This window comes from Sardina pilchardus, chromosome 9 (assembly GCF_963854185.1).
Source record: "Sardina pilchardus chromosome 9, fSarPil1.1, whole genome shotgun sequence".
NCBI lineage: Eukaryota > Metazoa > Chordata > Actinopteri > Clupeiformes > Clupeidae > Sardina > Sardina pilchardus.
This window is the reverse complement of record NC_085002.1, coordinates 31,336,538-31,363,307: the sequence shown is the minus strand read 5'-3', so window position 1 is coordinate 31,363,307 and position 26,770 is coordinate 31,336,538. Positions and strand designations below refer to the sequence as shown.

The following is a 26,770-nucleotide window of genomic DNA, read 5'->3' as shown; positions in this document are numbered from 1 at the left end:
AACAGTAATAACAACATCAAATAACAACGTGGATTTCTGTGCCTCATTTTGATGCCACTTAAATCTCAGGTGTTTTTTTTTGTTTGTTTTTTTTTAATACGAGGCATCACTGCACGTCATGCACCTTCTCAGATGTCTTGCTCTGATAGCACCATATCCAGATACAGTTAGCGAACAGAAACACTGAATGTATAAGCAGAGGCACATAGGCTAGTGAACAGTGTTTGACAGCTTGTGTGAGCTCATGTTAAGTAGCTTACCGGTACTTCAAAGCAATATCATGAGCTCTGGTCAAAATCTAGCAGTAACTACACATAAGTAAACAGCTATGAAACAACAACAGTATACTTTACACAATAACCTTGCCATTGCACTATGGACTGTTCCTACTGTACTCTGGCCTGTGCCTCCTGCACCAAGCACTTTAAGCATTTGATTCACCACTCATTTACACACATTCTTATGTAATGTGCAATATGTGTTGTCTATGTTTGTACATTGATGTCAATTGTGTGGTATATGTGAGTACACCAACACAAATTCCTACCAACAAAATAGATGAACTTGAACTTGATATTAAGGTAAAAATCTTGCCCAGTGTACCTTTAACAACATCACAACCAAATGCAGAACTACGCTTCTTAGAGCAGACAATAACCATCCAACTCACTTACCGTATTTTCCGAACTAGAAGTCACACTTTTATTCATAGTTTGGCCCCCTCCGGAAAATACGGTAATTCAGAACATTCCAACTGGCCAATTCTTACAAGTGAGGCAGAACTGCAGTTCCATCTTTCAGCAGTTCCAAGGCTGCACAAATACTAAACCGCTTTGAGCAAACAGGCTACACAAAATCAGACATTACTCAAGCTTGGAAAAGGGCACTGAAACTCTATTCACTCTTACTCTTCAAACTTTTAACTAGAAAAAAAAAACAAACAAACAAAAAAAAACGTTAATCGTCCCTTGCCCATTTCCCCAGTTGTAATTCTCCAGCAACCGGTAAAATAAAAAAAAACATAAACCGCAAAACAGTGGCGCATTGTCCAATGCGACCCGGCCCTCAAGGAGCCTACTATTCACTTTCAGACGCACTCAAAATATTACAGACCACCTTGTCCTTTCAGACATGAAAATCCCTTGACACACAACCTGGCAATCAGAATTGCGGTGGAATTAACTTTTTAATAGCTAGTAATATCAATATTTCTTCACTATTTCAACTGAAATCCATCATATTCTGTCCTATGCCTGAATAACGACCACCAGCTAGCAACATGGTGTCTTGTTATGTTGTGGTTTTGCTTGTTTATTTTACTCATGACATTGTCTATAATGAGGCCGAACTTACCAAACAGTCTCCATGAACCAAGGGTAAAGAGTCTTGTAGTCATTCTTAAAGTCAATCCATCTTCCCATACGGGTTACAGATACCTGATAAAAAAACAATAATAATAATAATGAGTTGAGGTCAATCGTATCTCAGTCTTAACTTTACATCGCTTTCCTTTTATCACATGTCTCGAGTCAAGTGAAAGTCATTATTTCGTACTTTTTCAGACAAAGACCCAAGGACTCCTACCCCTATATGTGTTAGCCTAATGTGTGATCAAACAAGACAGAGATGCTCACTACAATGTGGTCCAACTTCTGGAAACACACTGAAAAGTTGCAATACCCAGTGCTGCACATTGAACATACCTCCCATTCATTTGAGTATCTCATAACAATGTTCCTGCACTGCTTGTTGTACTCAGCGATCCCCATCTTGGCCACATCCTCTGGCCCTTTAATGCCAAGCGTCTTATCAATCTCATATTCCTACGAGGACACACAGAGGGGAAAGAGATATTAGACAGATTATAGTAAAAAATACAAATCTACTGAAACAGCCATCACAGTCAAAACAGATGCATTTTGGGGAAAATGGATACTGTTGCAAGACTTGCAGCTTAACTACCATTCAACAAGCCACACACAGAATTGAAAAGTGCAACATAAATGGTTCATACCACAGGCAATCCATGGCAATCCCAGCCAAATCTCCTGTCTACATGAAAGCCGCTCTGATGGGCAAACCTGGTGACAATGTCTTTGATGGTACCAGCCAGGATGTGACCATAATGAGGCAAACCAGTGGCAAATGGAGGCCCATCATAGAATGTGTACCTATGAATGACATAAGCCAGAATTATTTAGAACATTTCATCACTAACTGCAGTGACAATATATCCAGGAAGCAATTTTAGAAAACAGTAAACCAGCATTGCAACATTCCACTTTGTTTGGATTCTCTATATGCAGGTCAATGACCTAGCAAAGGTGGAATAAGGTGAAGAAAACAGGGTAGGCCTAAGACATTTCACTGATGAAGAATTGGGTTGTGAATAATGGACACCATCCATACTCCACAAACACACAAGCATGCGCACGCGCGCGCGCACACACACACACACACATATATATAAACATGGCTGCAACAATGTTTATTTCTGATACATTACACTCTAATTTAAAATAATAAAAACACAATAGTCTTACAAACCATATACTTTCAATTAAACTTTGTCTGTCATACCTTGGTCGGTTCTTGGACTGTTTGAGACATTCTTGGAAGCAATCCTTGTCCTTCCACAACTGGAGCACCCGTTCCTCCTCAGAGGGAAAGTGGATGGATTCAGGAACTGGTTCCACCATGGTGTCTAACGATCAAACACGGCCATATAAAACAACAAACCAACAGGCCTCAGAGGATGGCATGTGCATGTGTGTGAGCTTTTGAATTGTAACAGCTGTATTTTTTTTTTTTAACACATTACGAGCAAAGTTGCAGACAACACCAACATCACCTTTCCACTCCGTTCACTACTTAGTTCATCTTACTCAGAAGTGTTTTGATTCAGGTCCTCTAACACGCAAACTTTCAATGAAAAAGTAACTTTTCTGGACTGTTTTTCCGCAAATCATTATATTGGTGTTATTCCTGAACTAAACAAACAAAAAGATACTTGATGTACAACAACTGGACAGTGCACGTCCTGTCAAAGAAATGACGTAGCCTAACGCACCAATTTCGCTAGCTAACGTTAATATGCTTTCTAACAACTTCAGCTAACATTAACTGATTAGCTACACGTCAAATCAACTGTTGCTTACTTGGAATAGCACCTCACATAGACGCTCTAAATGATTATAATGTCTAACGCGTAACTGAAAGTTGTAGGAAAATCTGTCTAATATTGTTTTTTCAATACTACAATTTACTCACATGCTGGCTTCGCCGGTGAGCTGAAAGGGGAGGTGACAGGGAAATGATGCAACTGAAAGGAAAGCGTGAGCGGAACCGGAAATGCTACCCCTGTATTTAACCATAGATACCAAAATGCACTACCCTGCATCGGACGAAAAAGCAAATGAGATATATTTTAACGCCAATGTTTAGTTTTTTTTAATAAAACACAAGCACGTATCAGTTTATTACATTCAAATGGCATGCAAATTACCTAAATGAAGTGAGTGTCAAAATGCAAAACTCTCCTATTGTCCAGCAGAGGTCATACTTTCACTTCTTTCGTTCTATCCAAGCAAATGTTTCAATGCATAGCAAAGCAGAACCAAGTTCCTACTGTTAAATTCAGCCTGCTCTTTAAATCACCATTAGTGTGAAATGGATTGGAATTATGCCAAGTATCTAACCAATTTCTCATAAAATGAGGGACTGCCTCGGATTTGGCCATGACAATCAGCCTATCTTTTGGGACAACCAAGATGCTGGCTACTGTAGGCCCATGGGAAAACTAAGAAGGATATTGCAGCGGTATTACAGAACATCATGAAATAGTATGCATAGCCTACTATAGAAATCTGGCTACGGGCCCTTGATTTGTATGAGGCTAGAGTCCTAACTAAAATAAAGGCATGGCTGATTAACGAGAAACATAGGCCTACATAATCAGCTTAAACTGATGCACAGGCTATATGTGTAGGCCTGTGATCCAGATTTGGATGATCTTTATTATTCCTTAATGTGATCAAGGCTCAGTTTGTCACATCGGGGTCTTATTGGCGTGTGGATCATCGCCAGTGTCCATTTTCTCTTCCTCATCTTTATTAATTATATAGATATTCTTTTTTTACAGACAAACATTGACAGGATCTGCTACTACCTTACATGTCCCACCAAGATTGAAAAAAAGAAGTGAATGGAATCTCAGACAATTTAGGGGTCCATATTTGGAAGTAGGTAGGACCCACCCCCAGTTGTTAGGCTAGATTATAAAACCCACTTTAGCCAGTCTTTTTCATTATAGTCTTTCCACCTGTGGAAAAAAGTAAGGGCTGGAACTTTAGACAAGCCATCTCTGAAACACCATGGACAATATCTACAAGGCAGCGGTATGTAAACCTTTCTTTCCACTACAGCTGATCAGTGCAGAGCGATTTTAACATTAAATGTAAATTATTTTTTTTCGCAATATGTGAATGAAATCATTCTTAAGAGAAGTTACACATTGCATAAGAGAGGTTGTACATTTCCATTAGGAAAATATTTAGGAAAAACAAGCAGATAGGAAAAAAGACAGATACACGCAACTAAATTTTAAACAAATTGATCAAATGTCAACTGCAAAATTAAGCATTAGATTTTCTCTTCTGAAACCAAATAAGGCCATTTAATTCAGCACTGTTATAATCCTCCAGAAGGTATAATACAAGTAATCACATCAAGAAGGGGAATATAGTTGATCCACAGTATTTTAGATAAACTAGGACTGATCCAGTAATTGTCCAAGAGTGGGGGGTTTCAACTGAACTCCAGCAGTCAGAGAGCGGTGACTAACAGAGGGGCTGGATGTGCCCTATTTTGACTGATCAAAACCTAAATGTGAGACTAAATGGGTAATAACTTACTCTACTGTATTTAGCTGTACTTTATTGAAACACAATCTATGATGCCATATGGATTACTATAATGTGCGATACTATAAGCACATCATAGCATTTGAACATTTTTATTCCATGTCAGCAAATATCCTTATACCATTTGTGCCTCAGGAAAGCTTTACAGATTACTAAAATTAATTAATCTCTCCTGTACAGGTTGAGCAACTCACAGAGGAGCAAAAAAGTGGTATGTATGTTCTTCTATTAAGTCTTTATTTGTGTCAGGAGACATTGAACAACGTCATGCTAGTGCACATACCTCTAGTAATGTGTAACCACAGAAAATAACCTTGTTGCTCCAGTGAAAACAACTTAAACATATAACACCAAACCCAGGGCCATGGACATACATCAGTCATGAAAAGAAAACTGGACCATTGAGAGATAGTCTGTCTCACCTCACATGGGGTTTCCTGTGTGCTATTTCTGTAAAATAAACAAATCATCATGAGATAGAGAGTGTCTATTCAGCTGCTACTAATAATAATGAGCCATCATTACATTACATCATTTTTACTTTGCAGTAGATGTTACCACATTCAGGGACTACAACACATTAAGCATGTAAAACACTGTTCAAGTATTTGTTTTAGGAACAAATTGAAATAAATTAAAAGCAAGCTTTCATTGATCAAATGTATAGATGTCTATATGTATCATACAAGAATTAACTAACTGATACGAGTAATGAATTGGAACAAGTCGCCTTAGTTGTTTTCTTGACAGCATAAGACATATTCTTTCATCTAACTGCTATCTGTGACAATACAGAGTTCAAGGCTGCCTTTGACATATTTGTGCAAGATGCTGAAGATGGCTGCATTAGCACAAAGGAGCTTGGGAAGGTGATGAGGATGCTGGGACAGAACCCTACTCCAGAGGAACTCCAAGAGATTATTGACGAGGTGGATGAAGATGGTAATGTTTGCCTCTATACTGTTGTCTCACTTACATGTCATGTCAAAAAATCACTCAAACAGTATGCAGTATGCACACATACAGTAGGACATGCATGAGTAATGTGCTTTTCAGATAACATGAATTGCATTATTCTAAATGGAACTTGCTCTGAGTTGGAATCTTAATTAGAGATAATTATTTTGCTATTTATTAGCCTGCTCAGTATAATCCAGAATCAACGACAGGCATTTGCCTATTAAGTCACTGCAGTTTTTCTGTGTTGGGTGACACTTCTCAGGAAGTGGCACAGTGGACTTTGACGAGTTCCTGGTTATGATGGTGAGGTGCATGAAGGACGACAGCAAAAACAGGTCTGAAGAGGAGCTTGCAGACATTTTCAGAATGTTTGACAAGTGAGTTAAATTTTACTTTTCCTCATTGAAGGGTACAACATGAAATTTGCACAAAAATATGTTTCCAATGTCCTGTAAAAGAAATTGTTACGTTGGTGTTCTTGAAACATGAGGTAAATGAATCTTTGACACATTATGGATATTATTATTGTAATATATGAGCACATGTATTTATTTTCATTATTACATATACAAGTGCATATTACATACAAGTTATTTTGGCAGGTCTGAAAAATTCCAAAAAGTCAGCCTTTGGGCTGTTGACACTGAATGGGCAATATTGCCAGCCAGGGTTCCAGGGTTCATAAAGGGGTGTGGGATTGTTTTGTAGGGCTTTTGATGGTGGTTATAACTTATTACACTCTTGTTAAGTACCTACCCACAAAACAAACTGGGTAAAAAATATATGTATATATTTTTTTTTAAAGGTTATTTTTTGGGCTTTTTATGCCTTTAATTGGACAGGACAGTAGAGAGAATGACAGGAAGCGAGTGGGAGAGAGAGCTGGGGTGGGATCCGGAAAGGACCACGGGGCGGGAATCGAACCCGGGTCGCCGGCGTGCGGTGCAGGTGCCCCAGCCAGTTGCGCCACGGCTGGGGCCAAAAATATATATATTTTAATCATTTTTGAGAGTTTATTTAGCTGGGGTCAAATTGACCCCAAGGATAACGAATGTCAGTAAGATTTGAGGACAACATAAGGTTAATCAATTATTAGCCTAATCAAACTAGTCAAATTATTTCGAATGAATGCTGTGCAACAGAAATGCAGATGGCTATATTGACTTGGAGGAGCTGAAGATGATGCTGGAAGCCACTGGGGAGGCCGTCACAGAGGACGACATAGAAGAACTGATGAAAGATGGAGACAGGAATAATGATGGGAAAATTGATTACGATGGTAAGATACTTTTTGGAATAGTCGATCAAATAGCAGCCCATTGATTGTATATTTGGATATATTTGTTAAACTGGTTAAATAATACACAAGCATACATTGACTGTTGTGATTGTATTTCTGAATTATGTTTGTTAGATGATTGTTTTCTACAACCATCAAATAAAAACATATTTTATCCCTCAGAATTCCTGGAATTCATGAAAGGAGTGGAGTAAACCCTGTGGATCAAGACTGTACATTTAGTTGCTATGAGTTTTTGATTACTTCTCATAACTATGATTGTGATGCAAATTTACCCAAAATTTACCCAAAATGTACCCAAACAAATGGTGATGTACACCGATATGTAATGCAGTATGCTATATGTTTTGGTATAGATGCAGCCTCGTCCCAATCTCACATGCATAGCACTGAAGTTGCTAGATGTCTTTGCAAATTATCTATGTGTGCTGTACAAGTTAAAGCAATGGACATTTCGGCTTTTAGTATAGCAACACACATCATTAAACTTATTTTCACCACAAGACCATGTCAATGTTATGGAACAAACACTATAAAACACTGAAATGTTTCACATGAAGCTCCACTATTCCTTTTTGTAATCACCACATCATGGGATGTTTTAAACCGCTACATTTCAAAACAAGAATTAAACTCACCAAAGAGCATTTTTAAGGGGCAGCAACAGGCTTGAGACTCTGACCTCCCTATGCACTGCAGCAGAACCTCATCTGTCCGTCACTACCTCATCGGTGCTTAGTACAGCTGTCAAACAGTTGTTTAGAGAAAAAAAAGCCAATGACAAGACTTGGAGTCATGCATGGGTCATGACAGAAATGAAAATGACCCTTGACATACCAAAGGCAGTGTGTCTCTAGTGAGATTGTATAAGAGAAATTGACTTTTCAGTACCTATATTTAAACGTTCTACAAATGCTCCAAGGTGGGATGCTTAAAACAGATCCACTGTTGTGCAGGTTTTTTACTTCATTCTACTGTACTGTAGACATGCTTGACAGATGTGCCTTACTTTGATGGTACATAGGTATGAGGGCATGACGACACACTGCCCTTGCCCCCCACTAGTTGCCCAGACTATTGATGACCATAAAGGACAATTTCTGATGTTGAGAAATAATTCATTAAATAAAGCTCATCCAGAATGTTGGGTCTTGCGTCTCTCAACTTTCTCTTCACAATATCCCACAGATTCTCTATGGGGTTCAGGTCAGGAGAGTTGGCAGGCCAATTGAGCACAGTAATACCATGGTCAGTAAACCATTTACCAGTGGTTTTGGCACTGTGAGCAGGTACCAGGTCGTGCTGAAAAATGAAATCTTCATCTCCATAAAACTTCTCAGCAGGTGGAAGTAAGTGCTCCAAAATCTCCTGATAGCTAGCTGCATTGACCCTGCCCTTGATAAAACACAGTGGACCAACACCAGCAGCTCACATGGCACCCCAGACCATCACTGACTGTGGGTACTTGACACTGGACTTCAGGCATTTTGGCATTTCCTTCTCCCCAGTCTTCCTCCAGACTCTAGCACCTTGATTTCCGAATGACATGCAAAATTTGAGCAACGGTCCAGTGCTGCTTCTCTGTAGCCCAGGTCAGGCGCTTCTGCCGCTGTTTCTGGTTCAAAAGTGGCTTGACCTGGGGAATGCGGCACCTGTAACCCATTTCCTGCACACGCCAGTGCACGGTGGCTCTGGATGTTTCTGCTCCAGACTCAGTCCACTGCTTCCGCAGGTCCCCCAAGGTCTGGAATCGGCCCTTCTCCACAATCTTCCTCAGGGTCCGGTCACCTCTTCTCGTTGTGCAGCGTTTTCTACCACTTTTTCCTTCCCACAGACTTCCCACTGAGGTGCCTTGGTACAGCACTCTGGGAACAGCCTATTCGTAGAAATGTCTTCACAGAAATTTCTTTGTGTCTTACCCTCTTGCTTGAGGGTGTCAATGATGGCCTTCTGGACAGCAGTCAGGTCGGCAGTCTTAGCCATGATTGCGGTTTTGAGTAATGAACCAGGCTGGGAGTTTTTAAAAGCCTCAGGTATCTTTTGCAGGTGTTTAGAGTTAATTCGTTGATTCAGATGATTAGGTTAATAGCTCGATTAGAGAACCTTTTCATGATATGCTAATGTTTTGAGACAGGAATTTTGGGTTTTCATGAGCTGTATGCCAAAATCATCAGTATTAAAACAAAAGACCTGAAATATTTCAGTTGGTGTGCAATGAATCTAAAATATATGAAAGTTTAATTTTTATCATTACATTATGGAAAAGAATGAACTTCCATCACAATATGCTATTTTTTTTAGAAGGACCTGTATAATTAATCTTGAACAGATTTGTAAGAAGACAGCAGTAAGCTAACCTCTATTAGTGTCTATCTGATGCATTTTAACTACTTGGCTTTCACATGTTCAAAGAACATCTTACTGATACTTCAACATGAGCATGTGTTATAAATCATTACTCTCCATCAAATGCAGTTGCATAGACACATCCAAATGTTACATGTCACTTGGCCTTTATCTTGAGCTAAGTTCCTTCTTCTTCTTCACATGTGCAAAAATCAATGAGTGGTACATGTCTATAAGCCATGTTCTTCTTTCGAGTCTGTGACTCTGTGTAAGGAGATATTGTAAATACTGTTATGGTAAGTGCACACGCATCCAGTAATTAACCTTCATGCTCCTGTGAGGACAACTCGCGCAGACTTGGGGCCAGGGGCATACATCAGTCATGCAAATTAAGACTGGACCATTGAGAGATAGTGTCCCACCTCACATGCAGTTGTTTGTGTGCTATTTATGTTCAATAGACAAATCATGCTAACATGTCTATTCAGCTGCTACAAATTATGAGGCAATGATTCACTTTGCATGAGATGTTACACCTTTTTAAAAACAGTTCTGCAGCCCTTACAGAAATGCTGTAGAAGACCGACAAAACAAGGTGGTTAAGTGCCACTTACTGTACAGTAGCCATATTGTGAGAGTTGATAATGCCTCTGAAGTCAGGTTTAACAATACTGGAGAAAGATTATTGATATTCGGACAGGCAAACTAATACCCCTCCTACAGTGTTCCATTGGTGACCATCAGTCAGTAAAAGGAGCCTGCGATATTCTTTTTTTTCCCCGTGTGCATACAGATCTTGGATCAAAACAAGGATATATACACAGTATGGCTAAGTATAATTACTTCCCATTACTTTAAGACCGCCACAGTAGAGCGATAGCCACAGAACTCTGCAACTTTTAACTCAAGACCTCACAACTAGGAAAGTATGAGTGTGAGATCCAGCCTGCACTAGTGAACAGCTAGTGAACAGCTGGTGAACAGCTAGTGAACAGCTAGTGAACAGTGACCAGGTCAACCAAATCAGCGCAGTGGCAAAATGCACTGGATTTCTCCAGGATGCATAGAATGGTAGAAAGGACTGGTTACCACATCAAGGTAAACTAATGAGGCCAAAGAATTTCCCATAACACTATATCTGAGCAGACACCATGATTGGTTTAAGAGGATTATAGGCAAACCCAATGAAGACTAAACTGAATGCAGTTCAGCTGGACAGTGCTTTACAGCAACGACATGTATATCTGTATGAAAAATGCTTTCATGCTCCATTAAAACTAAAAATGAGTTGTTGACAGACAGTGTCCTTAACAAACCATGGCTTTATTGATGTGGTAGTACAGAGTCCATTAAGAAAGATGGTAATGTGGTGCCTCTGGAATATCTCTGCTGCTTTATTTCTTGGCAATGGCCTGCGCCCCCTTCTTGTTGTGTTTCTTGGCAAAACGCATGTTCCTCAAGAACTTAGGGCAAACCTGCAGGAACAGACAAAGAAAGTGAAAACCAGACCTTGCAGTGCCAGTCAATGTCAAAGACTACAAGCCATGGATAACTAATCTCAAAAGGACTTCATGTCCTGGCAAATAAAATCCTTGCAGTAGATCTTACAGAACTGCAGTACCACAATGATTGGCAAGACTGATTAGCTCATGTTTGATCTGATCTTCACTTTAGTGGTTAGTATGGTCATCCAAATTCAGGGGAAACCGAACTACAAAGATGACCACATGCATCAGATGCAGTATTTAGACCCTGACAAGCAGTTAAAACTTCACCAAAAATTACCACTTGTTCCATCCATTCCATTAGTATCAATGTGTTCAATAGCCCAGTAAAGAACGTAGTAAAAGACTGCCCGCATTTTATTGACCTACGTTTAAAAAAACAACACACATCTAACCTGCCATCAAGTATATGCAACCAACAGGCAATGTGAACTGCCATTTCCGTGCCAAGCATTGAACACCTTCACACAGTCAACAATAACACAAGAGCTATGAAGCCTAAATTATTTAAGAGGCAGCATTACTAAACCTCAGACCTAGGGGTCAACAGATTGTCTCAATCTTCAATAGATTTGTTTTCGAGTTAAAATATTTTTTTCCCACAAAATTACCTTTGAAAACCATTTACTCAGACCTGCAGCAGGAAACAAGGATGGCTTACCCCACTATTTCAGTAAAGGGTCACAAGTCTCAAACCATGCCCTAAACCAAAATACACTTCAACTGAACCGCAACTGCTGCTGTTCCATTGGCTGTATTGACAACCATTAATTGAATGCTTTGTGGGAAAAAATGCTACATGTATCTATTGCATAACCCCAATTTTAGACTACTTCTTGTACATAATGTTAGTCTAATTTGCAAAGCTCTTACAGATAATACAGACAATGTCAAATGTGGCCAGTGTTGCCTATTCTTTCAAAGAATAAATTGACGCTATACAGGCAACTTGCCCACGTAAAATCGCTCAACACTATTCTCCTTGCCTTTCCTCAAGTCAACTTAAGATGTATTGGAGATTGATTGACCAGTGTTTACAATGCAGGCTGTCTGAACACGTCTCAGATATTGAACATTGTGCAAAAATACTGCAACCTGAAGTATCTAATTGGAAACTGTTTTAGTACCATGGGAGCAAATGTAAAGGACAGACTGAGCAACTGAAGTTGAGGTGACTGATACAAATCAACATAGAGGTGAAGCTGAACTTTAACAAAAGCATGGTCAACTTAAACATGCATCCCAAAACAGGTAAGTTAAACCAACATCTAAAACACAGCAAGTTACATCTTCAGCAAAATGTATTCATTTCAACTTACCCCCTTCAACGACTCATAACGGTTGGACTTTGGCTTCTTGATGCCATTTCTGTGCCATTTGCGAGCTGAAAATTAAGAATATTAAGACTTAAAAACACAGTGGAAACTAAATTGATGTCCACAAAGTAACGTGACCATGCACCGGCACGCTACTCTAATGCTGGGCTAGCTGCCTAGCGTCAACATTAGTAGTCCAACATCGACCTCAGTTTTACCACATTGATTACGGAGATTTACCAGGTACAATGAACACAATGGAACAACTTACACTGGTTGTGGGTGGTATGATTCTTTGACTTTGCCATTTCGGTAGCTGATTCTGTTGGACAGAAAGGGACGGAGGGAAAAGATGCAAATAGCCAGCGAGCGTTAGCCAACCATACAAACAACCACAAATGTGCAAACATTTAATACTAACCACCTACTCGGAGACTACGAATAGAATCCATTATGTTGCTAATTGATAACATATTGTGCGATAAACTGGTTTCAAAGAAATTCGTAGATAAGTAGCACATAAGGGGCACTAACATAACAGAAATGAAATCTGCGATGGGTGGCTGTTGGTTTATATTCTTAAGTGATACTGCAACAGAGTTGTAACATAAAGACTAATCTAATTAGCACACTACTGGTTATTAATTTCTTTAGAACGACATCTTGAAATAAAGCTTGAAAGATGCAAGATTGCTTTAGATTCAGAAAACAAGTTGTGAGAAAAATCTAATACCTGCCACACGTAGGGGTTCTACACCGGAAGAGGACACACGATGGAATTGTGGGAAATATGAAAGAACCGAAGTAGCAGGCCTGGAAAGCCAATGCTGCCCCCTATGTGGGGGAAAAATATCTTAAGCATCAGAGCGGCTCTACCTTACACTGACAGACTTTGACAAGATTTGAGAAAGATTCTTGAAAGATTGTAGTATTTTAACTAATGCCCCTCATTCAAGCTTTACTCAAAAGACTACAATCTTTCAAGAATCTTTCCCAAATCTTGTCAAAGTCTGTCAGTGTAAGGTAGGCTTAAGTCATTAATCTTACTAAATCAAATTCCGTGTAGGCTAAAACTAGTTCCACCTTTAAGGGCCTGTGTGATTAACGAAAGATATATAATATGCCTATGTTTGGCTCAACAACCAATAAAATAGTTTATGGCTGGGCCATGTTTAGCTTTATTTCCCATTTAGCAGTCAAGACCACTGCTTTATTTGGAGTGCACATATGAAGGCACACCTAGAAAACAGTGAAGAACAATTTATTTTTCCCCAACAAAGGTGTATTGCATTAAGAGACAGTGATTTTCATAGGCTACTTAATTTATGGATAATATTTTAAAACTGGTATTATAATGGCTTATGATAAACCTTCCTTGGAGTGCTATATTTGTATCTGATCATGGAATGACTCTTTTCTCCTTCCTTTGCTCCTCATATCTACTAGTCATCTGTTTTATACGAATGGCAAATGAATAAAATAATATGCTCAGATAGACTATTAAGTGGTAGGCCAAATATTGTGTAGCATCTCAATTTCTCATGAACCGTGGGCCTATGTTCTATGTGGTGAACTAGATAAACCCTCTTAAACACACAATATTAAGCTGAAAGACAAAAATAAATGCTGCCTCAAGACCAGGGGGTAGCATGTCATCATTCACAGAAATTATGCATTGTGCAAATACATCCTGCCTGCGACAGAATGTGAGGCTGTCCATTTGGTGCTTTACTTTATGCACATAAGTCAGCCTACCAAATTTGTTAAAGCTGAGGAAATTGTCTTCTTAATTGACTCTGTAAATAAGTCTGAATATTCTACCAGTTTACAAAGGAAAGTTCTCTGCGCTTCTGCAGTTATGCAACAATCTGAATGGTGCAACCAGGCCAGGACAGAGGCGCATGAAAGAAACGTTAGTCATGTTTTGCACCTTTTAAAATAAATCTTAAAGAAGACATCTGTGTTGCACCGGCATTCCTCTTCTTTTATTCTACCAGTTTCTCTTCAACATTTTTGTGGTATGGTAAGACATACATTAAGTCACACTCACACTTATGAATTTGCATTCACAAACTTTCAAATACCACTGTATAATGTCCATCTTTCTTTTAAATAAAATCTAGAAAATGTAAATTCGAGGAAATTACCAGTGCAAGAAAATGCAAAACATATATTTACATAAAATGCAAAACAAACTTTTATTTATAAACAGTTGTGGGCAGAGGAAACAGTTGAAGGGAGTCATAGTTGATGACAACTGACAGTTGGAATGGTTGAACAGTTAAATAGTTGAGTAGTTTCAGACTTTTAAACATTTGTTACCACTTTTAATAGCCCAAAACAGATAACTTGTATTAATAACATTTATAAACTGTCAGATTGTCCTACAGAGAGTCAATCTGATTGCAGGATTCCAACAGCAAATCAGATTGCTGGATTCCAACAGCCAATCAAATCGCAGGATTCTGGTTACCAATCAGATTGCAGGATTCCAACAGTCAATCAAATTGCAGGGCCTAGTTTAATGGATGTTTAATGTTTAGCAATATTTGCTTGTAGTTATGCTAATATGCTGATAAAAAAAATGTCACATGCTTCAGTCAGGATTGTGATGTCATAAAGGGCAATGTTTAGTCTAGGGGGACATTTTAGTTTTGTAGTTTATAGTAGTTTATAGTTTATATTTATAGTTAAAAAGTATAAAAGTTACAATGTTGAAAAGACATGGAATGGTCCATAAGAAGACCTGCGTTACAAAGTTTGAATGAACTTTCTAAGTTAAACAGTGCGCGAAAAATAGCGTACAGAAAAAGTGGTAAGCGGAATAATAATAACAAGATGAAGCCTAGAAAGTACAATGTATAGGTGCCAGTTCCATTTGTTTCTATAATTCTGTCCACAGGGTGTCAGCATTGCTCAATTTTTTAGCATCCAGGAAACATGTGTAAGCTGAGGCAAAGAACCCATGTTCCACACCTCCTTACCAACTGTGAGCCAGCTGAAAAAAAGAACATCTATTTCATCTGCAAACCACATTTGTAGTCACGTGAGAGCAATCTGCATCACAGTTTATAGTCTCTTTTTAAAATGAGAGCATATATTCTCTCTTTACTTTGTGCCCATAGAAGCACATTTTGATTTGTGATTTAAAAAGAGAGATTTAAGCTTCTAAATGAGAATATTTAAGAATTGATAATAGATTATATCTTAGTGAATTAACACAAAACTGTATGGAAACATTTCTTGCGGATGGAACAACATTGCTTATGTATTGGTCATGTTACAAAATGTTCATACAGTACAGAAAATGAACAGAATAATTAGGTGGTAGTGTTTTTCAGCACTCTCCTCTGATCATTCAGATGGAAGTGGATCCTTCTACCAGGAGGCTAGTGCAGTTCTGCTTTACAGATTTGAGATGAGTTGATGTGGAGAGCACCAGGAAACCCCTCCTCTTGCCTCCTCTCTGTGTTGTGGTATCATCAAAGGCCATGTGATGTGGAGTAGATCTCGTGCACAAATCACACAACCTGGAATATCTTTAAGCCTCACAGTGCATGGCTCTCTCTCTCTCTCTCTCTCTCTCTCTCTCTCTCTCTCTCTCTTTCTCTCTTTCTCTCTTTCTCTCTCTGTCTCTGTCTCTCTCTCCCTCTCTCTCTCACTCACTCACTCGCTCGTCTCCTCTCCTCCTCTGTGAACACTCGCTGCTCAAGCGAGGCAAAGCTCCACTGAAGCTGAAGTAATCACGCAGCATCCTATATTTAGACACTTCCTTCATCGCTGATTCTGCCACGACACCCCTCTCACAGGCATTGCATTCAGGGCCTTTATACTCTTCATTTACACGCCAGGCATGGCTTAACAGTAGACTGCAAATCTAGACAGTGGCTTGTATTCAAATGAAACTTCTCAGACATTTGAACTGGAAGAACATTTTTATAACAATGTAGTTGTGTCGGACACTCTCGCCAGAGTGTAATGTTTGCTGAACTCATGACCATACAGCTATCTTCAATATTAAGCTTTTTATTTTATTTATTTATTTATTTTTTTTTTTTTATCATAATGATCACCTCAAAACTCAATTGGTAAAAATATTAGACAAATAAAAATATTAAGTGTTTTGAAGATTATCTGCACTTTTTCATTTTAGACATTTCCCCCACTCCCCAAATCAGAAATGCAGACAGGAAGGACCACCAGGACAGGGAAAGCCATTTGCCTCCAGCTACCAGTTCCTTACATAGCATGAAGGTTAACCATGATGCTTACGTAACAGCAGCCTGAGGAGCCACAGCAGGGATCACATGGTCCATCCCAGCGCTAGGCTGGCTTCAGCTCTAAGCCCCGTTCCTTCCCGGCTCTTTTATCTGTAAGAACTAGAGAGATCTCCTTGCAAAATCCCCCTTTGTTGTCTGGGTGATTTGAGCAAATCCCTCCAGGGAGCACACCTAACTGTTTGGGCAGTACAGTGTGGATTGCCAGAGGGGGTGAGGGGGTCTTTATCTGAAAGGGAAAGTGCTTATTCTTCCAAAGCAGCAGAGGAGAGAGAGACTGAGATGAAAGGAGGGAAATAAATCGTTATTTCACCCACCTATCTTCAGCAAGTGTATGGTCTCGAAAATAGAAACGCTAAAGATTCATGGAATATAAGTCATCAGAGGGCTGCATTGGCTATTGCGTGAAACAGGATACTTGGGGCCAAATAAGAGAAATGTAGACGGTTGTATTTCTCAATCTGCGAGAAATACTGCAAACCTTTTGCAAGTATGGAAGCCATTTCATTGGTATTCACATGGCTTGATGTTGCTGAATTATGCATGCTTGTGTGATTACATCAGGGGAGAGTGAAGGTCTTCTGCATCTCCTGTAAATTACATCAGCTCTCAGATGAGCCACTGGTCATATCCAACTGGGCCATCCTCACTCGTACATAATGCAATCAAGATACAATTGACTGTAATGAAAGACATTCATACCTGGACTTTGGATTCTGAAGAGAATAGTATTTCTGTGTGGGCAACATCACTCTTGTGTACATCAACACAGACAGCCCTGTGGACAAATAGAGCCTAAAAACTAGCTTAACTAGGGGTAATCTACGCTTGAAAAACAGACTGCAGCTTCTCACAAGAGCCATACTGTACATGTAAAAATAAAACATCCAGTCTAGGCAATGGGGATAATGAGGACCCATAAGGATATGGCTGATTAATTATGTGAATAATTAATTGCCAGTAGTTGAGCAATCATGCTTCGGGCTGAAAGCCACATGAGTGTCTACATTGTTGCTGAGCTAGATTTTCTTCAAGAAAAATATATTAGGCAGGACATTAGTGGGGAAAATTCTATACTCAGTTTCCAAGAGTTGGTATCTCATTATAACATTGATAAACATTCTCCGTGAGGTGCAGGGCTCACTGCAGCTAAAAAGATTGTTGTCCAGCACTGTAAGTCCCCTCATGACATTTCTAAAACTCACTGGTTGCGGACATTCTTGGACATACAGTATCTTACATGGAACTGTCGTCAGCAAGAGTAAATAATGCCCAGCCATGTACAATATTAATGTGGGAGAACTTGATATATAAGCTGAAAGATCTGCTGTCACCATAACCTGTCTGTGAATGTCTTCGTACTATGTTGGGAGGTGTGGGAGGAGAGTGGTGGTGGGGGGTATATGGGGAGGAGGGGTGTGGTGGGTGGGGAGGGCAGGGGTTTAAGTAAGTAAAATTGTTTGTGTGTGTTTATATGTAACATGTTATTTCATGTTATTGATGATATTTTTGGCAATAATAGCAAAAAAATAATGAGAAAAAAAAGAAAAATATATTAGGCCTACTGGGCTTATTATAAAGGAGTGTGATTTGTGAAAGCACATGCAGTTGAAAGCAGGCAGGTGCCGAGACAACTCCGACTGAATGTGCAAGTTGCATAGGAATCCAGGAGAGACCCATAATGTGACATTTTCAATATATGTGACTCTGACAAACTTTCATGTTGCTATCCAACTACCCCTCTGCAGAGATCCTAAAATGTATTATGATGTGCTGCTGCAGAACTAATATTATTATATCAAGCATATATGTCCAACTCCAATAAAAATGGCGATAGCAAAGTCTGTCAAGTTCTGCATGAATTAGAACCATCATGTGATATGTTGGAGCATTGAGCTGATTCATCAATCTTTGCACTTGAGGTCTTTTCTCTTTGCGTACTCTGATTAGGACCCTTGGTCTCCTCAGAAACAGTTATGGCTTTGGCTCATCGGTAGCCTTGTGTGAGCGGTCAGTCCCAGGAGCACAGACTCATGCCTCTTCAGAAGGGGCACATGGAGTGGCACTGATGCCCTGAGCTCTAAATAATGCATGAGTTAAATTCATGTGCTGAATTTGAATACCTGTGCAGTTTTTTTCAGAAAACTCCGACCACAGCTGCACTTGCCAGAGAAGCTTGAACGTTATACAATTCCAATAGTTCTCCAAAACTCCAAAAATGCATCACGTCTAATATGCAACATAATGTCAAAGTTGGTCTTTTACACACTTATTCTTTGAGCTTCATTTTCTTCTATGCAGCACTGCATTTGACAGGTTATATGTACTGTATTTGAAGGGAGCCTGGGCCTCTTCTCTGCCTGTCTACTTGTGGCCCTCTGTGTTGTCAGTCCTGCTGTGTATTCCCTGCACTGCCTGCTAGTTATCTGACCACATGCAGCACAGCGCCTCCTACAGGCCAAGACCACAGGTTGTTGGTGAGGGGAAATGAGGCAGATATTGCACTCAAGGCAGGGATCACCAGAGCGACAGTGAAAAATAAACCTAGTAAAAAAATAAAACTTTCTCCACCACCCAAGCCATATAATTACTGCAATTAAAGTACACCCACTCAAAACAGGAGAGCTTCTTGGGAGCAGACAGGCAGAGAGAGAAAAAGCAATACAGGGCGCAGAAGAGAGAGGGTGATCGCAAAGAGAGAGAGAGAGAGGAAAGAGGGGGATGAAATATCCCACCCACATCCTGGAACCTGTCACGGAACTTTCAATTGGAGAGTGAGCACGGAGTAAAGCCATAGACACGCCTAGACGTGCATGTGTCTTGCATTAGAGACAACCGTTTCTGCTGTGGGTCGTCTCATATTACAACGAGAGCTCGACCAGGCCAAGTCCAAGCTTCAGGAAAAGGGACAGGTGCCCATTAGAGAAATCCGGAGCGCGAGAGTAAGAGGGAGAGTCAAGGAATGTGAGAGATAAAAAAAGATGGAGGGAGGCCATTTGGAGAGCATCACTCTGCAGTGTGCTGTAAGCGGCCCCTGAGGCTGGTTGTTTCTCCTCTCTCTCATCAGCACCATTGATGTGCTGCCACGTCCATGTTAAAGCCATCCTCCTGTGCCCTGGCAGAGCCCATGTGCCGGGGGACGGATGGGGGAGAGCACGCAGGAAGCACAGGAGCGTATGCTAGTGACACACTTCCTGGTGCTGTGCCTGGCTCTGCAGACAGTCTGTTATCACATGGAATAGTTCTGTCATCTTCCGTGTTGCGAAAAGGAGGGGGGGGTCTCTGGTCTGTTGTCAATCTAAAGTCCTCCTCCTCTGCTTCTCTTTTTCTTTCTCCTCTCTCTCTCTCTCTCTCTCTCTCTCTCTCTCTCTCTCTCTCTCTCTCTCTTTCAATGCGGGAGCTGTGCACGAGGGACCCTAGAGCATTTGACATTTTGCCTCCTCCATGTGGGAATAGCTGCCAGCCCACTCCAATGAAGTCATGTGGTTAGCTAAGGAGCGGAAGAGACGGAGGGCTGGGGAGGGGAGGGGGGTTGTTCAATGGTGTTCTGTCCTGAAAGCCTTTGGAAAGAAAAGAAGAGATGTGAGAGGAAGGGACTGAGTAAGAGGGGGTAAGATAGTCAGAGGGAGGGTGGTATGTGTGTGTGTGTGTGTGTGTGTGTGTGTGTGTGTGCTATGTCCTCCTCTGTCCCTGAGCCGTGAGCACCACCCCACAGCTGCTGCTACCACCACCACCACTGCAGTACACACAGACACAGACACACACACACACTCCCCTCTCCTCGATTGGCTGAGTGTCTGCTCACACTGCACGGAGGGGCGGGACTTTGGCATACTAGAATGAAGGGAGGACTGGAGGGAACAAAGCATCCGCGCTCCTCCATGAGATCAGCTTCTGGGATTGGCTGGCAGAGAGAGTGAATGAGGGGCAGCTGATTTGAATGGGAGCCAGCTGTTGCGGCTCATCTGGGGCTGGCACTGCCCGGAGTCCTCGCTGTGTATGTGTGTGTGTGTGTGTGTGTGTGTGTGTGTGTGTGTGTGTGAGAAACCCACGTACACAAACACACACACACACACAAAGACAGGGAGAGGGAAAGAGAGAGAGAGACCGACATAAAGACAGAGAGAGCAATGCAGTACATACACACATGCACAATGAATCAGTGCAGGCATGGGGCAGATGGAGGCAGCTCCCGCTAATCCTGTGTGTCTAATGTGCTATCAGGTCCAGCAGCATACACATACACATACACATACACATACTTGCACGCATATACATGCCGACCTGTCTCTACACTTAGCACTTCCTCAATTAAGATTCTAGTGCCTCTATACAGTAGAATGTGACAGATGAAAAGACAGAGCTATAAATAACAGGTGATAATGTGACCAAGGGCATTTAAGGGATAAATTAGGAGGAAAATGGGGGTGTCTGTCTGTCCGAGAGCACAGGCCTCTATGCTATCAATCAGCTGAGGAGTGGGAGCAGATAGGGTGTGGTGAATGAGAGAGGTGATTAAGTTATGTAAGGCATGTCTGATGACTCATTCGGCTCGTCTCGCACATAGATACATTCAGACACACGCATATACCATTCAGTCATATTTTTAACATGGCCATATTGAGTAATCTGTGTCTCAGGGACAACTTGTCATTCGTGACCGGTGGTTGATACTGCACCTTTTCCTGTCAAATGCTAAATACTAAAGCTTGTAAAGGCTTGTTTTATAACAGTTTCTTGTCTTAAAATTCATATATTTTAAAGGTACGCTACGCTACATTTTCACCTTTACGTAGCCAATTTGCTGGTAAATGAACGTAATAGGCAAATCGTTCACTTATAGCTATGCAGCATAAATGTAGCGAGTCATTACTGTGAAAACCAGCCATGCAACTTCAAGAACGGCGGCCTGACAAATCTCCCGAGAATAATAAAACATTACCTGGCCAGTAGATACAGTATACTGTAGCTCTTTGGAGATTTGTGTACTGTACCTTTAATATAGCAACTTGTAGGCAGGGGTAGGGATGGATCATTCATTACTATTATTACTATACCCTGTTGCCAAAGGGCCATATCACCGAAACCTCCTCATTTATCCCTCCCTCATTAGAGAAGGCCTCTTGCATATGATGGTGCTGAGTACTATTGTGGGAGTTCATTTCACTGCAGTGGATGTAAGTGCACATTGTGCTGTAAAGGAACATTAACTAACTAAATGAATGGCTGCGTCGCAAATGACACTGTGGGAACTGAACTGTTGTTGAAGGTGCCTGGAATGTTGCCAGTCCACCAACTCAAGAGTTTGATGAGTGAGAGTGGGAGGGTGACAGGCAGAAAAGAACACAGGAGAGATGGGAAGAGGAAGGAAGAGAGGACTGAGAGAAAGAAAGAAACAGAGAAAGGTGGTGACTAAAAACAAACAACAAATGTAGGCACTAAAACTATTCAGGAAATGCAGGTGAAGTCATACTTACCCAAACACAACTGTGTGTGTGTGTATGTGTTTATGTGTGTGTGTGTGTGTGTGTGTGTGTGTGTGTGTGTGTGTGTGTGTGTGTGTGCGCTTCCAATGCTTGATGGTCATTTGGGCCACAACTATCAACTTCAAGACAGCGCTGCCACTGTTGACTTCAAGGCACCTAACCCTAACCCTGACCCTAACCCTTGCCTAGCCCCAGGCCGCCCTGCCTTGAAGTCAACGTGGGGCCTAACAGATTATATAACACTTCCAATATGAAAGTGTAACAGCTTTCATAGCAGAGCATGAACATATTTCCCTGGTGTTCCTCTCCATAGTTACCTCGGTCAGGTTGTTGCCTGAGGCTTCTCTCTGTTGTTTTGGCAACTGTCTCCTCCCTTCATGTCAACCTCAGGGAACTATACATTTTTTGCAAAGTAGCCATTGTAGCTGTTTTCTGATGAGTGGTACATTGTGCTGTCCATAGAATAAGTTCAGGCCTGTGGTGTCTGTGTCTGGTGCCACTATACCTCACCATAACCAGACAGTATATTGTAGCGATCACACCCGGAGTCAATGATCACTATCGGCCAAGCTGGCCATTTATTGGAATAAACAGCCAAGCATAGGCAACATACACAGGGCAACACATGGATAGTCACAGCCGCTCATGTAACACACAATAAGGGTTCACCACACACATTCACACGGGGATAAACACATGAAGTGCAGCCTGAGACAAGCACGCTGTAGGCCTAATACACAACATGATAACCGTAAATACAGCTACAATAACGGGCATTACACATCATAACACTCGCTAGCATTGCATTATGGGAGACACTCATACAACATTTACAGCCACCGACGCTACAATATGGTATAAGAAGGAGACTTCACAAAATCAAGAAAGGACCTGCACACCTTGATAGGGTTTTTTTTGCAGGTGCAGCTTTTTAAGGGTTCAATATTATAAGAGGTAGGAAGAAGGAGACTTGTCATTAGTAATCTGTCATGTGCACTGCCATGGCACAGCAATCTAGAAACCTACATAAACAAATCTCAAAAGCGATAAATCCCTGCATATTGTTGCTTTAGTATATGTATTTTCCTTGAGTTCATTAATATCAAAATAAAAAATGTGAAAATCGCCGGCTATATCCACACACACACCAGCTCAAAAATCTAGAGGAAGTTTTAAGTTTCAAGCTAGCCATGGGAAAGGTGGGAATAATAATGCTTAAACAGCACTCACTTAAATCTTCTGTATAATTGGTAATGTGCAATACAACCAGTCAAGGCCCCCTCCTTCCACCAGTTTTAATAAAAGCTCATTACAAATAACCCAAATCATCAGCCACAAAAATCTTGGATTATCTCAAGGAATGCAATTACTGCGTTAATGCCTCAAAGGCTGCTTTAGTTCTTGGTGTATTGCTCAACAAATTGTTTTGGTTTATAATGGAATTGAGTCCTCTCTTCCAAGGCTTGTAAGAGAACTGAGCCGGCTTATCAGAACAGAGCACTACAGTTGAGATGAAACGTGTACAGTAAGAGCACTGTGTGTTTCCATGTCAGAGTTGATGTTGCAGTTTGGATCTCAGGAGTGGACACTGACAAAAGTGCTTTTGTGATTGAGCGTATTTGTGATGATTGTAAATGTGGATAATTACTCACGGCAGCTCCATGAAAGGAATACTGTGCTCCACCAACCCTGTGGGGTTAAGGTCATCAAGGATCACATACATTTGACCTCACTGAGCTTAGCAACAAGCTGATGGAAAATACCCCTTGTTCCACATTATAATGCTCCAATTGACAAGCAACACAAACCAGGCAACAATCAGGTCAGTATGCATTCAAGTTTACATTGAAGACCAAAGATTATTTTGCCTCCTATGGCTAAATGAGGATCCAATCTCACAGATGAATGATGCCACTTACTAAAGCCTGCTGGTATCTCTCTGAGTCACTTCTCTAAGAGCACAGGCAGAGTGGTGAGCAGGGTCTGGTGCTGGTGACGGGGCCGGGAGCTGGAGGCCCAGGCCAGGAAGAGGGGAGCAGGCTCTGGCGTCCCTCCACTCCTCAGCTCCCCATCCGTCAGCAGGAGGGATGAGTCAGAGGCAGACTGCTGACGGCCACTCCAGATTACAGAGCTCAGGCCACCACTTCCCTTCCCATGAGCCTCCTGCCTCGCCCACATGGGTGTGTGTGGGCCCTGGCAGCACTCAAATTGGCCTCTGTTTCCGGTTCAGTGAGGGAAAAAAGCGTCCCTCTCCGGAGCCCAAGTGTAGTAGTGACAGCAGCTCAAGGTAGAGATGCCACATGATTTACAGCGTTTCCTCCGCGTGTCCGCTGTTCCACAGTGGCGTGCCAGACTTGTTTGCATATGGGATGTCATTTTAAATGTGAGGTAATGTTTGCTTAGACTTTGTTCCCTGCCCAGTGGTTCAAATGGCGCATACAAATGACGTAGTCCTTTACTACTTGCTGTCTGACATGCCAGGTTGAACCAAGTTTCACCAGCTATAGGCAATATGTCATATTACTTCTCATTATGTCCATTATGTCAATGTAAACAATTTTGTTTCAATATATGCTAACAAAAATTCACAACAAATACCATATTAGACAACTGTTCACATCTCTTTTATTTCCAAAATAGAGGGTGGTATAGTCACACTAAGGTCATTTTAAGTTTCTTTACTAATAAGCCAAGTTGATCATGTTCTCTGTCCCTTGGTTTTAAGAGCAAGCGCACAGCAAGCAAGTCAGTGGCACTATGTGTGAATAGAGCAACTGACTGACTGGATCCTCACTCATCCATTCATTCAGAGTGACTAGTCCCTGGCTCATCTCCTGTAAGCCTCACCTCATTCATGGATGTGTAGGAGAGGGATTATGGAAACAACAAGCTAACAGTTTCTTTCAAAAATCCCCAGTAAAACAAGTCAAGACAGAGTCACCGTGCTTCACATGCAAGCTGCTTCAGGCATCACATGCCCTTGATTAGTTACTTAGGTGATGAAAGGTCATTGACATAATGCTTCCTTTCCCAACCCTTTCTAAGCACACATACTGTATGAGCCATAGATCTTCAGCAGGCTCCATTTCCATCCGAGTCTGCCTCCGCACCACGGCTTACGAGTGAGTCACCAGCTCTCCATTATTGACTGAGCCCCTGCTCACTCCGAGTGCTTACGGCAATAGTCAATGACTTTTAAATAACATATCTTGCCAGTCCTTGATGAGCCCAAGTTGAAATGGGGGAGTGGGCTGGAGAATGTTGGAAGTCAAACATAGAGAGTATCTTTGAAACACCCACACTGATGCATTTATAAACCGTGTTCTCGGTTTGAGAATCCAGTAAATTCACCACCTGTCAAGGATTTGCTCAAAAACTGCAGCTGAAAAGAGGAGACATCCAAGGCAAAGAACTGAGCTGAGGTTTAGACCTGACCCAGTTACTGGAAGCTTCCCTGCATTCTTTTTCACACAGGAAATGATCTTCTGTCATCCATAGCAAATGTGTGCAATTACCAAGTGAGAACGCTGGCAGAAAGGAGAATGGTGCAAGACTGTAGCTCCTACACAGGAAACGGAGAAGCGCACTCCACTAGGTTAGCACCAAAGTCATTCTCACCATATTATCAGCATAGTATGGCATGAAGATGTCTTCAGTATCAGATCAGCTGCTGTCCAGTCATCAGCCATACATGGACTACTGAGCAAAAAGAAATCAATGTTAGCTAAATTCACTGTTTGGACACCCAGCCTGCAGCTCACTTCACTCTTTTTTATCTCTCACACCTTTTCTGTATCGGTCTCTCTCTCTGAAGTCTGCCCATAACTAAATGCATCATGCACAGTGAACAGTTGCACTTGATTTACGACGTGGGAAACACTTCACCTGTATGCTGCGGGGCCTGTATCTGAGGAGTGGCAGGTAACTAAAGTATGAATTTGCACCAAGGCTTTGAAACAGGAAACAGATTTTTGATGACATGGTCTGTTGTTATTATGCCAACAGGAAGCCACTTAGCATGTGAGATGGAGATGTCCACTGGTAATGCTCAAAGAAGCACAAAGACCCCCTAATGTGCATCCAGACAGCCAGCAGCCAGACCCTGACGCTCCCCACACAGTAGCTAGTGGATCTCCATGGAGGTAACACTAAGCATTACTACATACCACAGAACATGAATCAGCGTTACCCACAGTATTTGTCTCTCAGCTAATTACTGGAGGAAATATGATGTGTTTCTCTGGTATAGCATACCTGCGCCCCCATGTGTAAACACAACAACCAAAACATAGCAGTGAATGTGTGGTGAATGAGTGTGTGAGGGAGGGTGTGTGGGGAGCTGGGCAGGAGGGGAGCTCTTCCAATGCAGCTCCTGCTGTGTGCTGCGGCACCGCCGACTTCTCCATCAGTACAGCAGAGCGCCGCGCTGCATCACAGGGGACGGCAGGGGAGGGGCTGCCTGCTCCCATTCAGATGGCCACACCGCCGCTCATCATTCAGCTGAAGAGAAAAGGTCTGGGGAGAGAGAGAGAGAGAGAAGGAGAGAGAGAGGGAGAGAGAGAGAGAGAGAGAGAGAGGGAGAGAGAGAGGAAGAATCGGAGAAAAGAAGACATGGAGAGTGAAAAGCTATGAAAGAGAGGAGGGGGGGGAAGAAAAGG

General features: G+C 41.4%; 3 protein-coding genes across 4 annotated transcripts in view; 1 reads left to right on the top strand and 2 right to left on the bottom strand.

The window, feature by feature from the left end:
• The window catches only part of iars1 (isoleucyl-tRNA synthetase 1), a 58,031-nt gene extending 54,709 nt beyond the window's left edge, over window positions 1–3,322 (bottom strand). Inside the window, exons 1-5 of one of the 2 annotated variants that reach the window (XM_062544732.1) lie at window positions 3,271–3,322; window positions 2,581–2,704; window positions 2,015–2,171; window positions 1,704–1,823; window positions 1,354–1,436 (exon numbers count right to left, since the gene is read on the bottom strand). In XM_062544732.1, coding sequence (XP_062400716.1) covers window positions 1,354–1,436; window positions 1,704–1,823; window positions 2,015–2,171; window positions 2,581–2,699 — 479 coding nt within the window. In that variant the 5' untranslated portion in view covers window positions 2,700–2,704; window positions 3,271–3,322. Of the gene's footprint in view, window positions 1–1,353; window positions 1,437–1,703; window positions 1,824–2,014; window positions 2,172–2,580; window positions 2,705–2,851; window positions 2,972–3,270 lie in introns of those variants that run through there. The other variant, XM_062544733.1, reaches the window with a different exon arrangement.
• A 1,024-nt stretch (window positions 3,323–4,346) lies between these two features.
• Window positions 4,347–7,376, top strand: LOC134092704 (troponin C, slow skeletal and cardiac muscles). The gene is made up of 6 exons (XM_062545733.1): window positions 4,347–4,397; window positions 5,103–5,133; window positions 5,718–5,864; window positions 6,145–6,259; window positions 7,025–7,161; window positions 7,345–7,376. Exons 1-6 carry the CDS (start codon window positions 4,374–4,376, stop codon window positions 7,374–7,376), a joined length of 486 nt encoding a protein of 161 aa, XP_062401717.1. The 5' UTR covers window positions 4,347–4,373.
• Window positions 7,377–10,832: 3,456 nt separating this feature from the next.
• rpl29 (ribosomal protein L29) lies at window positions 10,833–13,169 on the bottom strand. The gene is made up of 4 exons (XM_062544731.1): window positions 13,083–13,169; window positions 12,621–12,671; window positions 12,353–12,417; window positions 10,833–11,003 (listed from the first exon to the last, which is right to left on the bottom strand). The coding sequence occupies exons 2-4, from the start codon at window positions 12,655–12,657 to the stop codon at window positions 10,923–10,925; spliced, it is 183 nt and encodes a 60-aa protein (XP_062400715.1). The 5' UTR covers window positions 12,658–12,671; window positions 13,083–13,169; the 3' UTR covers window positions 10,833–10,922.
• Window positions 13,170–26,770: the final 13,601 nt, after the last annotated feature.

Bases quoted from the DNA above. Each gene is read 5' to 3' on its own strand.
- LOC134092704 (XM_062545733.1), top strand. From the start codon at position 4,374: ATGGACAATATCTACAAGGCAGCG. The intron at 4,398-5,102 runs GTATGTAAACCT...TCTCCTGTACAG, and splicing joins ACAATATCTACAAGGCAGCG to GTTGAGCAACTCACAGAGGA. The intron at 7,162-7,344 runs GTAAGATACTTT...TTTATCCCTCAG, and splicing joins TGGGAAAATTGATTACGATG to AATTCCTGGAATTCATGAAA.
- rpl29 (XM_062544731.1), bottom strand. From the start codon at position 12,657: ATGGCAAAGTCAAAGAATCATACCACCCACAACCAGT. The intron at 12,418-12,620 runs GTAAGTTGTTCC...CTTAATTTTCAG, and splicing joins TCATACCACCCACAACCAGT to CTCGCAAATGGCACAGAAAT. The intron at 11,004-12,352 runs GTAAGTTGAAAT...CTGTTCCTGCAG, and splicing joins GTTATGAGTCGTTGAAGGGG to GTTTGCCCTAAGTTCTTGAG.